The sequence below is a fragment of the Drosophila biarmipes genome, chromosome 3L (assembly GCF_025231255.1).
Source record: "Drosophila biarmipes strain raj3 chromosome 3L, RU_DBia_V1.1, whole genome shotgun sequence".
Lineage (NCBI taxonomy): Eukaryota > Metazoa > Arthropoda > Insecta > Diptera > Drosophilidae > Drosophila > Drosophila biarmipes.
Window position 1 is genome coordinate 14,160,534 of NC_066613.1, and position 13,061 is coordinate 14,173,594.

Consider the following 13,061-nt stretch of genomic DNA (forward strand, 5'->3'; position numbering starts at 1 on the left):
TACTGGTATCTTCCAATCATCCAATTAATCAATCAATATTTCTACGGGCAATAACCTGCATATATGCTATATCTGAAAGGGAATTGATATACTTAATTGAACAGTTGTGCAGCAAGGTGCTTAGTGGTTAGTTTTCCCTATCGGCGATCTACTGATAATCTAAGATTTGCCAAACGGTTTCTAATCAGTCCTGACTGGGCGCAGTAAATCAACGCTATTCTATCACAAACATTGCCGAGTGCTTGAGCAGTTCCATAAAGGCGATTCACTTTAATTTATGTGCTGGCCAAAACAAGCCGAATAGTCTTCGCCTGAGCCAGAGCACCGATCCCTTTGAAGTGTGGGCCCAATCACCATTTCCCGACGACCAGATAATTATCCGATAAGGAAATAGTGCGTGGGCGTGAGGCGGGACGCATTCTGCCACCGAAATAGCGATACGCTGATAGTCCCGGCCATTCAAGGGAAGATATTGCCAAAATTGATAAGCCGTATCATGGCAGAATTGTGCCGCTGCTACCAATTATAGTCGGCTGACCATTAGCCGGGCCATTACTCTTGTCAGTCTTTTCGGGAACCCAGAGGGAGTGCTTCGTTTAAGCGGAATCGAACTACGCAAAATGTATCAACAATTTCGGAATAACCAGTGAAAACGAAAGTCATTTAAAGCTGCAAATATTGAAAAAGTTACCAGTGATTATACAACTTAGGACGCGATTATCTGAGCGATTGCGAAATCAAATCATATTTATAACACCATTGGCAGACAGTACAAGTGCGCAATTAAGCGAAAATGTCCCCGAAATATTTATTGGATCTCACAGTACTATTGTGTCTGCTAGTGGGAAATATTAGGGATATATCTTCTGAGTTCTCGACCCTTAATGGGATAGTCCCAGAACCAGACTTGTCAACTACATCGAACGAGGAGTCCGATGAGGATAGTAAGGAGAGAGCTGATCTCAAGAACCTCATGCTGGAATACGAGGCGGATGACGGCAATAGCTGTCTCTTGGATATGATCAAGGACGAGGTGATATGGTGGCTCTATCCCAATGGAACCCTGAAGGAAACAACCCAGAAACTCGGTAAGCCTCCTCATAGAGCCCATAAAAAATCGGTTTACTGTTCAATTTTGATTGACCGTTGTTAACAGCAATCAAAGCGATATATTTCCACGCTTCCGGCCATTCGAATCGCCTGCTGATAAAAGCTTTTTAGTGTTAAGCTAAGCCACTAGACTAAAATCGCTAACTTGTTGTGTTCTCGTTATCGGTAAAAGCTTTGTATAACTGCTGTATTAGGGGGGTGGATTTTACAAAGCTATTTGCTGTTATCAGGGTCTTGGCCAAAATAGATCGTATCACTCCGAATGTTTATGCCGGGTACTTGAAAAACCAAACCGGTATGTTCTGTTCCTGGTGCCTTCAAAGACGTGTGTCGGTAGATTAAGTTAGTTCTATCATATCATTTGCGGTATCAGGTACACTACATCTTTTCTCCTCGATACTGATTGTTAGAAGCAAAACTAATAGGTTTTAAGGCGCGATTTTTCATAATATGTTATCATAATTGTAATTACCTTCTTAAAGCAAACACTATGTTTTTGGATCTATCGCATGGTAACCTGAAGGAGGACTCAGAATTGTACCGTGAGGTGAAGTCCTCAAGGAAGTTCATCAGATGGAGAATAGAGGTTTTTTCGGCTGCCTTCAATGCGCTGAGGTCTGCTCCGTTCAAGACCCTGTATTCCATGAGGGACTCCCTAAGGTTTCTGTCACTGCGGGGAAACAATTTCGCTGACTTGATACCAGATGCCGAAGGTATGTTTAGTGCTTTATCTGATCATGTACCTGTTTCCGAGATCTAGAAGTGCACTAGCCCCCTTATTCTGATGGCCAGTTATCCTTCGATGTTTCAGCCTTTGGTCGCTTCTTAAACGAAACCCGCTTGGAAGCAAGCACCACACAACACAAGTGCGAGGCACTACTCGAACATAATGCCACCGATCTGTATGATCGGGAGTGCTACCTGTACTTTCAAAACAACACAAACACGCCACACTTGATCACGACCGGTCTTGACTACTCGTACTATATTCGGAGGTTTCAAGAACGGTTTCATCACCACGGAAAGCCATGTAAGACCACACCACAAGAGGGTTCACATTTCTAATGGAAAATTTTAACGATTTTTACTTGTGTCTTGAATACTTAATACATTTGTTTAAACCAAGGATAGGAGCCCTCTTACACACAATTATACACAAAACACACAAATCTTTTTAATAAATCTTCAAACCTTTCAATACAACCACAGTTTGTTTTCGAAAATCTGTTCAAAATTATGAAAATTTTTTCCTTTAAATGTTATCTTAAATGTAGACTCTAAAGCTTTAATAATCCTCTTATATGTTCCATATCTTTTCCCCAGCCCAATCCATAGCCTGGGCGAGTTTCCCGAAAATGCCCCATCTCGTGGAGCTGGACATCAGCAACTGCAGCATCGAGTTCGTGAGCAGGGAGGCGTTCCAAAACGTCAGCAACCTGCGACGGCTCTTCATGTCGGCCAACAAGATTATGACCATAAACCACGACACGTTCCACCACATCCAGAGAGTGCAGTACTTGGACCTGTCCTTCACCAACTTCCTGACCTACAGCTACCAGCTGCAGTTGCCCACTCTTGAAATGGCTCTCAGTCTGATATACGGCCTGAAGATCCAGCAGAATGTATTCAAACTGCTGCCGGAACTGATCTACCTGGACCTATCCCACTCGAAGATGACCAGGAACAGTGCGGTGGCATTCGCCCATCTGGGGGACAAGCTGAGGTACCTAAGTCTTTGCTACACCGCCATTCCCATGGTGAGCAGCACCATCTTCAAGAACACGGCTCTGGAGGGCCTTGACTTGTCGGGTAATCCCTATCTATCCTACAACATTATCGACGATGCTTTCGATGGCATTTCCGATACGCTGAAGTATTTGTATTTCGAGCGTTCCAACCTGAGGGATTTGGAGTGGGCCAAGTCCTTGAAAAATGTCCAAGTCTTAGGTCTAGCGGGTAATAACATTAACTCCCTGACACCGACCATGTTTCAACCCCTGGAATCGCTGGAAATCCTCGACCTGAGCTCGAACCATGTGGGCAATTGGTATCGCAGTGCTTTCCACAGCAACACCGCCCTGAGGGTACTGAACCTGAGGAGTAACACCATCAATTTGCTTTCCAATGAAATGCTGAAGGACTTCGAACGGTTGGATTACCTCAGTCTGGGGGATAACAATTTCATATGTGACTGTCATTTAAGAGCGGTGGTCGAGGTGGGGGCCTCCAATAATAAGGAAGCGGAGTGCTCCTACAGCCTGCTTAACTATACCCAGAAATCGGTGGGCCAGGATCTACTCACGGCTGCAGAATCACTGAATATAGATCGTAAGCTCTGGCAGAGTCGCTTTCTTCCCTTGTTGAAGAAGAGTTACGCCAACGTCAGGAATTTCAATCTAGTAAATCATATAATCAAGTTGCGCTTCTTCTCCGACGATTTCGAGGTCATCTCCAAGTGCTCCTCAATGTCTACATATCACTTAGAGAATTATGAAAGCGATCTCACCCTAAAGTTCCAGCTGCTCGACTATGAGGCCAGTCAGTACTACTGCTTCAATAACACCGACCAACTGCAGGTGGATGAGCTCAACTGCCAGCTGCGATCTATGAGTGATATCACGGAGGTGCTGCACCGGGTGACGAACACCGTGATCGCAGTGGTGGGCAGTATAATTGGAGTCTGCATCCTGGGATTCATTATTTACCTGAAGCGATGGCACATTCACTACTATTACTCCTCGCTGAAGTCCGCTGCTCTGTTGTCCAGTGCCTCGAAGGAGTCGGTGGACACCTTTAGCCACATTTCCAAAAGGGATCCCAGCGCTGTCTACGATATCTTCATCAGCTACTGCCAGAACGATCGCCCCTGGGTGCTCAATGAACTCTTGCCTAACGTTGAGGAAACTGGGGATGTATCCATATGTCTGCATGAACGAGATTTTCAGGTTAATCTCAAAAACTCTTAAATTATTCTTCATTTTTTATATATTTTTTTTATAATCCTATTAAATTTTCAGATCGGAGTGACTATCCTGGATAACATCATCTCCTGCATGGACCGTTCGTACTCCCTAATGCTGATCATATCCTCCAAGTTCCTGCTAAGCCACTGGTGCCAATTCGAAATGTATTTGGCTCAACATCGGTGAGTTCAACTTATCCTTAAAAAGAACCTAAAATTACTTACAAATTTTCTTTACAGCATCTTTGAGGTCAGCAAGGAGCATTTGATTCTGGTTTTCCTAGAGGACATTCCCCGGAGAAAGCGACCAAAAACTCTGCAATATCTAATGGACGTGAAAACCTATATAAAGTGGCCGACTGGCAAAGGAGACGCCAGTCCCAAATTGGAGGAGAGAAAACTGTTTTGGAAACGCTTGAGACGATCTCTCGAGGTCATAGGCATCAGTTCCAGAGAGTTCAGTGCCTAATATTAAATACCTAGCGTAACCTAATTTTATTCAAAGAGTTCTAGTCAGATTTAGAAGTACCTGAAAAATAAATAGAACACTTCAGTCAACATTGATGAAGAGAAAAGTTCACACACAATAAATGTAGTAATAAATAATTGCTTAAATAGATAATAAACACAAATATATTTTTAGGAGCATAATAAAGATGATGACTTTGGGAACAAAGTCTACTGAAAATCATTTGAGACATACGTATTTAATGATAATACTTAAATTAAATAAGATAAAATGTAAGAAACAATGCAACTCATTAACATTATTAATTCAATAATTAACCTTGGGACCAGGTTAAAGGGCTTCCAAAAATGTTTATGAGGAAAATGTAACTTGTTACATAAAAATAATAAAGACAATTTTAAAATGTAAAGTTAATACTTTTAAAAAGTAACGGTTATGTCCAATCTACATACATCGATAACGATTTTAAGAGTTACCGATAACGATTTGTTTTGACATTGATAGCCATGACCACAGCTGATCTTGTCCATCAGTATTTTGCGCGCCAAAACAACAAAAGAGCATTAAACAAAATTTAGCTCACGCTGTCGTAGCACCATGGAATTCCGTTTAAAGAAACGTCAGCGAACCGAGGTCAAGGTGGAGGTGGTCAGCCTGGAGACCAAGTACCCGCACAACGTGATGATGTACCACTACCCGCCGACGGACGACGTGCACATCGAGGAGTTCGAGGAGCTGGCTCTGGAGCGCCTGCGCCTTCTTCGCGTCCTCGACCGGGCCAGCACCCGTAATCTGCGCCTGCTCTCCGACGAGTGGAAGGAGTACGTGAGTGCGGAACTGACCCGCGAGGGACTGCGCAACTACCTTAGGCTCTGCTCCGCCGGCGGAGGCACCAAGCATGAGGCAGACATCCAGACCCGCCGGCGGGACTATCTTTCCCACTTCATCCTCCGGCTAGCCTACTGCCGCTCCGAGGACCTCACACGCTGGTTCGTGGCCCGCGAAATGGAGCTCTTCCGGTACAAGTTCGCTGCCCTCAGCAGCGCCGAGGTGAAGCAGTTCCTCGAGGACAACAACTTCGAGATCCATCCCCTAACGGAGGCCCAGAAGGACGAGGTCAAGGATGGGCTGTACGAGAGCACGGCTGGGCAAAGTGTGGCCAAGATCGAGCTGCTGGACTTCTACAAAGTGCCCTTCACCCAGGTGCTGGATTTGGTGCGGGGTCGACGCTGCTATCTGAAGGCAGGCTTTGCCTATGTAAACACCCACGATCTGGTGTCCATAGTGGGCACTCGGCAGCAGGACGAGATCGAGCAGGGTCTGCAAGCCGCCAAGGGTCTGGTGGAGGAAGTCGAAGGCGACGAGCGCATCTCCCGCATGCTGAAGGCATTGCACAACTCGTACACCGGCAAGGACTACACCGTGTGCCGGGATGCAGCCATACCCATCGAATCCCTCGACCAGCTCTCCAAGACCTCAATGCCTTTGTGCATGCGCATGTGCCATGAGCACATTCGCGCCCAGCATCACATGAAACACGGCGGTCGGATGCAGTATGGCCTGTTTCTCAAGGGAATTGGCGTCACTCTAGAGGATTCGCTCCGCTTCTGGCGCGAGGAGTTCACCAAGAAAATGGACGCCGACAAGTTTGCGCGCAGTTACGAGTACAACATCTATCACAACTACGGAAAGAAGGGCTCCATGGTGAACTACACACCCTACTCCTGCGCAAAGATAATCAAGGATATGGCGACGCCGGGCGATTGCCATGGCTGTCCGTACAAGTACATGGACCAGGGCTCTTTGAAGACGAAACTCACCTCCTACGGCCTTTCCGCCAGCGCCGTCGATGAGGTGATGTTCTTTGTGTCCCGTGGTCACTATCAAATCGGCTGCGGCAAGTACTTCCAGCTTACCCACAACACCACCGTGGAGCCGACCATCAACCACCCGAACAACTACTTCGAGGAGAGCCAGATAACGATGGGCAACCGGCAGAAACGCACCAATGGCCCAGCTCCACCAAAGGCCAGAATGCGACCGGATATCAAGGGCTGTGGGGATCGCTCTATGCTGATGGGCGACGACGACGACGAGTTGTGGCGCATTGCAGAAACCCAGGAGCGAGTCTTGCAGAGCCAAAAGGACATATCAGAGGCCTTTAATGATGACCTAGATCTTACGCAAATCGATTACTAATCGTTGTACAAATAAAATAGGTATAGTATTCTTAAGAGCAAAAAATAAGAAATATATATATTTAAAATGCAAAAAAAGATGCCCTTAAAGTTCGAAAAGATTTACTGTTTAGAACTATAATAACATAAGTTAACCTATTTACAGATATTCTTATGATAGTATTTAATATATATGATTACCTTTGACACAGATAGCAAGTCCTTATTTTAGGATCAATAGTATCCTTCGAGTTCCTGCCATAAGGAGGCCAGCTGTTTACATCCACATAGTACATTCCCCTTGCTTGGGGATTAATTTTATAGCCCATTGGGGATACTATGCCAGCGGAGCAGTCCCTTCTTTTCAGCTTCTCCCAGGAAGCACACTTGGTTCCCATGAAGTTCTTCTCCTGGTGGGGATATGCACTCTCTGCGAAATACTCCACAGCTCGGGTATGGGAGCAGGAGATTGTCAGGCAGCCAGGCTGAATGGGATGAGCTCCGCCCGGATAAAAATCCACATCCCCCAGTGGTCCCCGTTTGGCCAAAATGCCAATGTTGGTGTGGATGATGTCCACGAGCTTGGCATCGCCGCGCGTCAATCCTGGCAAGATGTTCTCTCGCCTGAAGCAGGGCTTGGCCGGATCCAGGCCAGTTATCCTGGGTATAAGCTTTCCAGTTAGCCGTTTAAACGTACGACCAGCAGTCCCCATGATGTGCGCTCCCAGCGAATGTCCTGCATGGACAAGATAATCTTCACTAATCAGGTTTCTTTATAAGTTTTTTAACTTACCTATCAAGTGTATGTTTCGAAGTGGTGTCAACTCTATAAGATGAGTCAGACCAACGCCTATGTGCTCGCCAATCAAATCCGTGTTGAGGGCCGACCAGGAATACAAGGTATCCACATAGTCCGCGGCATCCACAATCTGGGGATGAAATTATTAAGATTGGGAATTCCAAATCAAACCCATAAAACGAACCACAAAATTCACATCTCCACGACACATGAAAGCCTTGGAGATCATCGAAATGGCGGAGGATTCGTTGACGGTGTTGGTCCAGCCGGTGGCCAGGATAACTACCTTACGTCCTTTGCTGAATCTCGAGTGCCTCCAAAGCTTCGCGGCATCCAGGAGAGGGACACTGTAGTTCTGGCACGGAGTCATGTACTGAAAATTCATTTTCTTTATATCTGGAGTGATTTGGGGAGGCACTTTGTCCATAAAAAGAGTGGAGGAACCTGGACGAATAAAAAAGTTACTTTATATTAATTAACAAATTACAAATTAAATGTTATTCCTACACAAAGCATCGATGGCATTGGCGGCCAGTTCCAGGGGACCAGCTGTGAGAATGTTTGCCTTGATGGTAACGATGTCGCTCAACAGGCGAGGCACTGCATCCCACCAACTTTTAGTTGACTTAGCCTCTGCATATTCAGCAGTATCTCCAGATGCTCCAAAGCGTAAGAGGATCACAATGAAACACAGAATCCGCATGTCGCGAACATGCACTTCACCACACCGACGCTGGAACTAATTTAGTTTGCAAGTATGGGAATTATCGCTAGTCAATCAGGCTTTGTCTAGGGGTTTTATTGTTCCCAAACTGAACCCAAAAATAATTTGTTTGCATACCTTCGTGAAAATACATATACTCCGAGTAAATGAGAGCGTTCTAGATATTCAATTAAAAGTCATGTTTAATTAACCTAAATGCTAGGCGGGCCAAGTTTAAGTAACGAAGTTTAGTTTGCCAGCAGCCTTTCTCTGGTTAAAAACAATCCTGCTACCAATATCGTAATTTTCGGTTTGTACAATCAAATAGCTTAGTAGTAAATCTTTATATCTTATGTTTAGAAAAGTGAAACTAATATAATTTAGAGATGTCTTCGTACTGAACATTATCCACAATTCGTCCTTTTAGAGGACCATGCAATATCTCCACGCTGACTGAATACTTTCGCTCGTCCAGCTTCCTCAGCAGGGCTTCAGATCCACGATAAGCACCATTAACGACCATTACAGGTTTATCCAAGGCAGGAATCACAGTTTCCAAGTGAGCCTAGAAAAAGGATAATTGGTTTTGTACTATCATAAGAAATATTATAGTATGTGGCTCACCTGATCCACTTTCAACTTTTCTCCGGTGTCCAAGAACTTGATTTTAGCTTGGTACTTGTCAATCACTTCTTGGACAACCGCCTTCTGCTTGAAGAACTTGTCACCCATGGACTTGGAGATGAACTTCACCACAATGTTTTTATGCAGCCAGTAGTCCTTGCGGTTGGCGCGCTCCTTTTTGGCCTCCTCCTGCTTGATAATCTCGTCCAGTGCTGAGCGGGTTTGGCTGTCTCCAGCCAGGGATTTGGGTTTCTTAAACACCTTTTCATCGACTTCAGAGGCGGGTCGTTTGGTAAGGGCGGATTTGCCCAGGACCGAGTCCGGCTGGAACTTCTTCTCGAGGCGAATGTCCAGTTTGAGGGGTTCGTTCTCCTCGCGCTTCAGTTCGGTGAACTTCTCCTGTCCCTCCTCCTCGCCGTCCTTAGCCTTGGCCTTTTTAATCTGCTGTTCAATAAAGTCAGCCATTCGCTCCTCGTCATCCTTCTCCATCTTCTCCTTGCGATCGGCCTTGGCCTGGCGCTCCATGGCCTCTGGACTGCGATCGATGTAGGACACAAACCAGCCCTTCTCCGTCTCGTCCGCTATCACCTGGCCCGTCCGCCCCAGCCACTTGACGTAGTCGGAGAGGGTGAGCCAGCGCGTGGCGTTCATGTGGATGTGCTCCTTGTGGGCGATGTACTCCTGGTAGATCTTGTTGGCGCTGGTTCGCTTCGTGCCGAACCGTCGGCGCAGCAGCTCCATGTAGCCGTCGGAGAACTCCTTGCTGAAGCTGTGCAGGAACTTTCCGGGGGAGTCGGCGAAGAGGAGCAACTGGCGCTGGTGGGACTCGCTCATCGTGTGGCACTTGAAGCCGTTCTCGTCGCGGCACTGTTTCTCGCACATCTGGCAGTACCAGCGCAGCTTCTGCAGGCCCTTCGACTTCATCTTGTTGGCCAGGTACTTGGGCGTACCCACCTCGGCGCGACCCATGTTGAATCCTTTTTATTTGCCTGCGTTTCCAACAATTTCGCCACAAAAAAAGTGATTGTTTTGATTGGATTTGGTTGTGAGACCGTACTGCGGTGTTAATAAAATACCGATACTTTCTTATATCGATAACGATTGGGGTGGCCGTATTTAGTAAATTAACCATTAACGGTCGATAACATATAAATATTTAAATTTTTAAAAAATATGAATATTAGATTTGTCCTGGATTTTTGAGGATACCATTGTTAAAACTATAATAAAATGAGTTCATTTTCTTAGTTTGGTACACGTACTTTTCAAATACTTTCAATTTATTTTTAAACTAACATTTTGTATTAAACAACAATTTTCTCCCCAAGTCTCTCAATTTCATCCAAAATAAAGTCCAGCTCTTCGCTTTTTTGGATAGGGAAGCAAGTAAAGACCATGCGGATAAAGTTACCCAGATTGAGCGCCTTTAGAGGGGAGTAGCCAATCATCAGAGTGCCAGAGTGGGCCATCTGCTCTTTAATCTTGGGAGCCACCTATAACGTAAGCCAGAAAGATATATATATTATAAAAATGAGTTCTGATAGGGACAACATTTTTACTTACAGTGTAGAGACGAGTCCACCATTCAGGAGTTTCCTCGTCGCTGGAGACCCTCATGGATTTTGGAATAAACCAGAAGCAGACATTGGAGTACTCGTGCTTCTGCAGCACCAACCTAAAGCGATCTGCGCGCTGTCGCAGCTTATCCTCCAGTAACCTGGCCATATCGATGGCATGGTCCACCAGCAGTCCGTACTTGCCATATCCGCGGGCCTTCAGCATCAGCCAGAACTTGAAAGCGTCTATCTTACGGCCGCACTGGACGCTCTTGTTGCCCGTATCGTAGGACACATCGTAAAACTTGTCCTGTTGGAACAGGTAGTGCGCCTCCGTGCTGTTGCACCTCTCCAGGAGGCGTCCCGATTCACGGGTAAGGAACAGCGAGCACTGCAGCGGCGCACCGATGGTCTTATGCGGATTCCAGGCGAAGGAGTTGGCCCGCTCCAGACCAGCGATTAGGGATCTGTTCTTTGTGGAGAGCAGCGAAGCTCCTCCCAAGCAGGCGTCCACATGGAGCCACAGACCATGCCTTTCCGCCACATCTGCTGCACCGTTTATGTCATCGAAGGCACCCAGTACAGTGGTACCTGCCGTACAGTTGACAAAGAACGGCTGCCTACCGCTCGCCTTGGCCGCCAAGATCTTGGCCTCCAGGTCGTCCAATCGCATCTGACCCCGCTCGTTGGTCTTCACTGACACACAGTTGTCGCTGCCCAATCCCAGCCAGTTGGCCGCCTTCACGAAGCTGTAGTGCGATTCGTCGGAGGTGAACAGCACCAGGGGTCGCATGCCAAACATTCCGGAGGTCTTCACCTCGGGTGCGATCTTATAGCGGGCTAGGACCAACCCGTACATGTTGGAGGTGGAGCCTCCGGGCGCGAAAATGCCATCGCCATCCTTGTAGCCTGCCAGCTGGCACATGGTCGAAATTATTTCGGTTTCAATCAGGCTGAACACGGGTGCTACTTCATAGGTGTATCTGTAGGAGAAGTTTGGATTCATGTCATATAAGGTTTTGCAAAGACCAGGTTCTAAATGAGATTTACTCTTTATGTGTAGCATTGTCAGCAAATAAAGATCATAGCCTTAAGTCTTTAGTTTTTGATTAAATATTAAAACAGTAATACAGAAGTCTATAAAAATTCAAAAGAAAGTTACAACTGAATGAAGTGTTAGACCTTTATTATATCTTTTATAGTTATAAGTATATACCTTTTATAATCCCTTTCAGCAGCTAGAGATTGATTAAGTATTAAAATAGTAATACGAAACTCTACTAGAATGCAAGAGAAATATGTAATTGGGTCAAGTAAAACATCTCAGTCGCATCTTTCACTCGGAGGGTTATAATGGGTAGTACTTTGGAATGTGCATTACATTAACACAATTATCTGTACGTTGAACTCAGCAAACTCTCGCAGATTGCAACAAGAGATGCTAGCGGCTGTCAGTCTTATAGACAACATGTGTATAGACGGGGAAGTGCTGCAGACTTACGTGCTGCCGTTCATGGCCTCGGTGATCAGGGCTCCTGCCAATCCGAAGGGGTCGAGCTGCCCGAAGAGCTGATTGTGGAAGCGCCCGTGCGATGTTTTCACGGAGTAATGGATCACCTGCTGACACAGCTCCTCGATTTCAGAGAGTGTTGCCTCCTCCGTCTCGCGGACTTTCAGGTTAATCAGTTCCTGGGAATGAGCATTCACAATCATGTAAGACAGATAACCTCTGAACGAAAGCATATTGGGTACTCTAAAAATTTTCAAATCCTGTTCGAACTGGTTTACTATTCGTCGAAAATCTACAACACCTGGTAACAAAACAAGTACGTTAAACTATGAGATACTCTAGGAACAGGTGGGCACTTGATTTTCTTAAAGTGTTCGATCTTGATGAGGGTTAATAAAGTTTGTCGCGTTTCCCTTTGGCAAACAACATTTTTACAACGTGGCCCCAAGAAATTATGGGTCCAGAAATGGTTCTCATAAATTTTGATTAACCTACCAATAATCTCCAAGACCTGACGGTCTCAGATACTTGAGTTTGAGTATACTCATTCAAAACATACTATCATCAATTAAATTTAGTTTTCATTCAAATAGTTTTTGTCTAACAAACTATAACAAGCTGGCAGAGGCCAATTTTCAAATTGAACTCTTTTATTAATCAGTCCTCGTTTGCTATCTCCAGATCGGCAGACGCCGGCGCGCCCATCGTACACTCACCTTAAGTTTGTCTGGCTGCAGAAAGGGAACTATCTTCTGTTGGGCCCACTTCTGGGGATCCACGCAGAAGGTATCCTCCCTCTGGAGCAGACTGAAGACGTTCTCCAGGATCTTCCAGTCGTCCATGAGGCCATCGCGAATCTGATTAACCGTCGCCGTCTGATCCACTGGGGCAGCCATAATCTTGCTCAAAGTATCCGTATCTCACGTCCGAATTGGCCACTAAAAAACCGATTAATGTGTGGTTTCCAGAACCGAACCTCCGTCGCCGACGTTTCAATTGTAAGTGCCCCGACCGACTGCAGCCGATTGTGTTTTAACGTTCTCTTGATCAAATTTCCATTAAGTTGTATACCCTGCATACAATCAAAATAATTGAAATTACGATCGGGCTGTAAATATACTCATACAATTCCACACTTGCGGGCTTTAGAG

At 45.7% G+C, this 13,061-nt stretch overlaps 5 protein-coding genes across 5 annotated transcripts; 2 read left to right on the plus strand and 3 right to left on the minus strand.

Moving 5' to 3' along the window:
• The first annotated feature begins 622 nt into the window (after positions 1 to 622).
• Positions 623 to 4,541, plus strand: LOC108028762 (toll-like receptor 2 type-2). Its single transcript, XM_017100735.3, has 6 exons — positions 623 to 1,088; positions 1,593 to 1,823; positions 1,922 to 2,140; positions 2,434 to 4,055; positions 4,128 to 4,255; positions 4,313 to 4,541. Exons 1-6 carry the CDS (start codon positions 794 to 796, stop codon positions 4,539 to 4,541), a joined length of 2,724 nt encoding a protein of 907 aa, XP_016956224.1. The 5' UTR covers positions 623 to 793.
• A 527-nt stretch (positions 4,542 to 5,068) lies between these two features.
• LOC108028709 (DNA primase large subunit) lies at positions 5,069 to 6,929 on the plus strand. The gene has a single exon (XM_017100659.3). The coding sequence runs from the start codon at positions 5,139 to 5,141 to the stop codon at positions 6,738 to 6,740; it is 1,602 nt and encodes a 533-aa protein (XP_016956148.1). The 5' UTR covers positions 5,069 to 5,138; the 3' UTR covers positions 6,741 to 6,929.
• LOC108028711 (phospholipase A1) lies at positions 6,825 to 8,290 on the minus strand. The gene is made up of 4 exons (XM_017100661.3): positions 8,025 to 8,290; positions 7,702 to 7,961; positions 7,512 to 7,647; positions 6,825 to 7,454 (listed from the first exon to the last, which is right to left on the minus strand). The coding sequence occupies exons 1-4, from the start codon at positions 8,218 to 8,220 to the stop codon at positions 6,916 to 6,918; spliced, it is 1,131 nt and encodes a 376-aa protein (XP_016956150.1). The 5' UTR covers positions 8,221 to 8,290; the 3' UTR covers positions 6,825 to 6,915.
• Positions 8,291 to 8,405: 115 nt separating this feature from the next.
• LOC108028710 (DNA/RNA-binding protein KIN17) lies at positions 8,406 to 9,908 on the minus strand. The gene is made up of 2 exons (XM_017100660.3): positions 8,845 to 9,908; positions 8,406 to 8,785 (listed from the first exon to the last, which is right to left on the minus strand). The coding sequence occupies exons 1-2, from the start codon at positions 9,811 to 9,813 to the stop codon at positions 8,591 to 8,593; spliced, it is 1,164 nt and encodes a 387-aa protein (XP_016956149.1). The 5' UTR covers positions 9,814 to 9,908; the 3' UTR covers positions 8,406 to 8,590.
• A 195-nt stretch (positions 9,909 to 10,103) lies between these two features.
• Positions 10,104 to 12,972, minus strand: LOC108028774 (cysteine sulfinic acid decarboxylase). The gene is made up of 4 exons (XM_017100752.3): positions 12,627 to 12,972; positions 11,902 to 12,089; positions 10,408 to 11,383; positions 10,104 to 10,337 (listed from the first exon to the last, which is right to left on the minus strand). The coding sequence occupies exons 1-4, from the start codon at positions 12,804 to 12,806 to the stop codon at positions 10,149 to 10,151; spliced, it is 1,533 nt and encodes a 510-aa protein (XP_016956241.1). The 5' UTR covers positions 12,807 to 12,972; the 3' UTR covers positions 10,104 to 10,148.
• Positions 12,973 to 13,061: the final 89 nt, after the last annotated feature.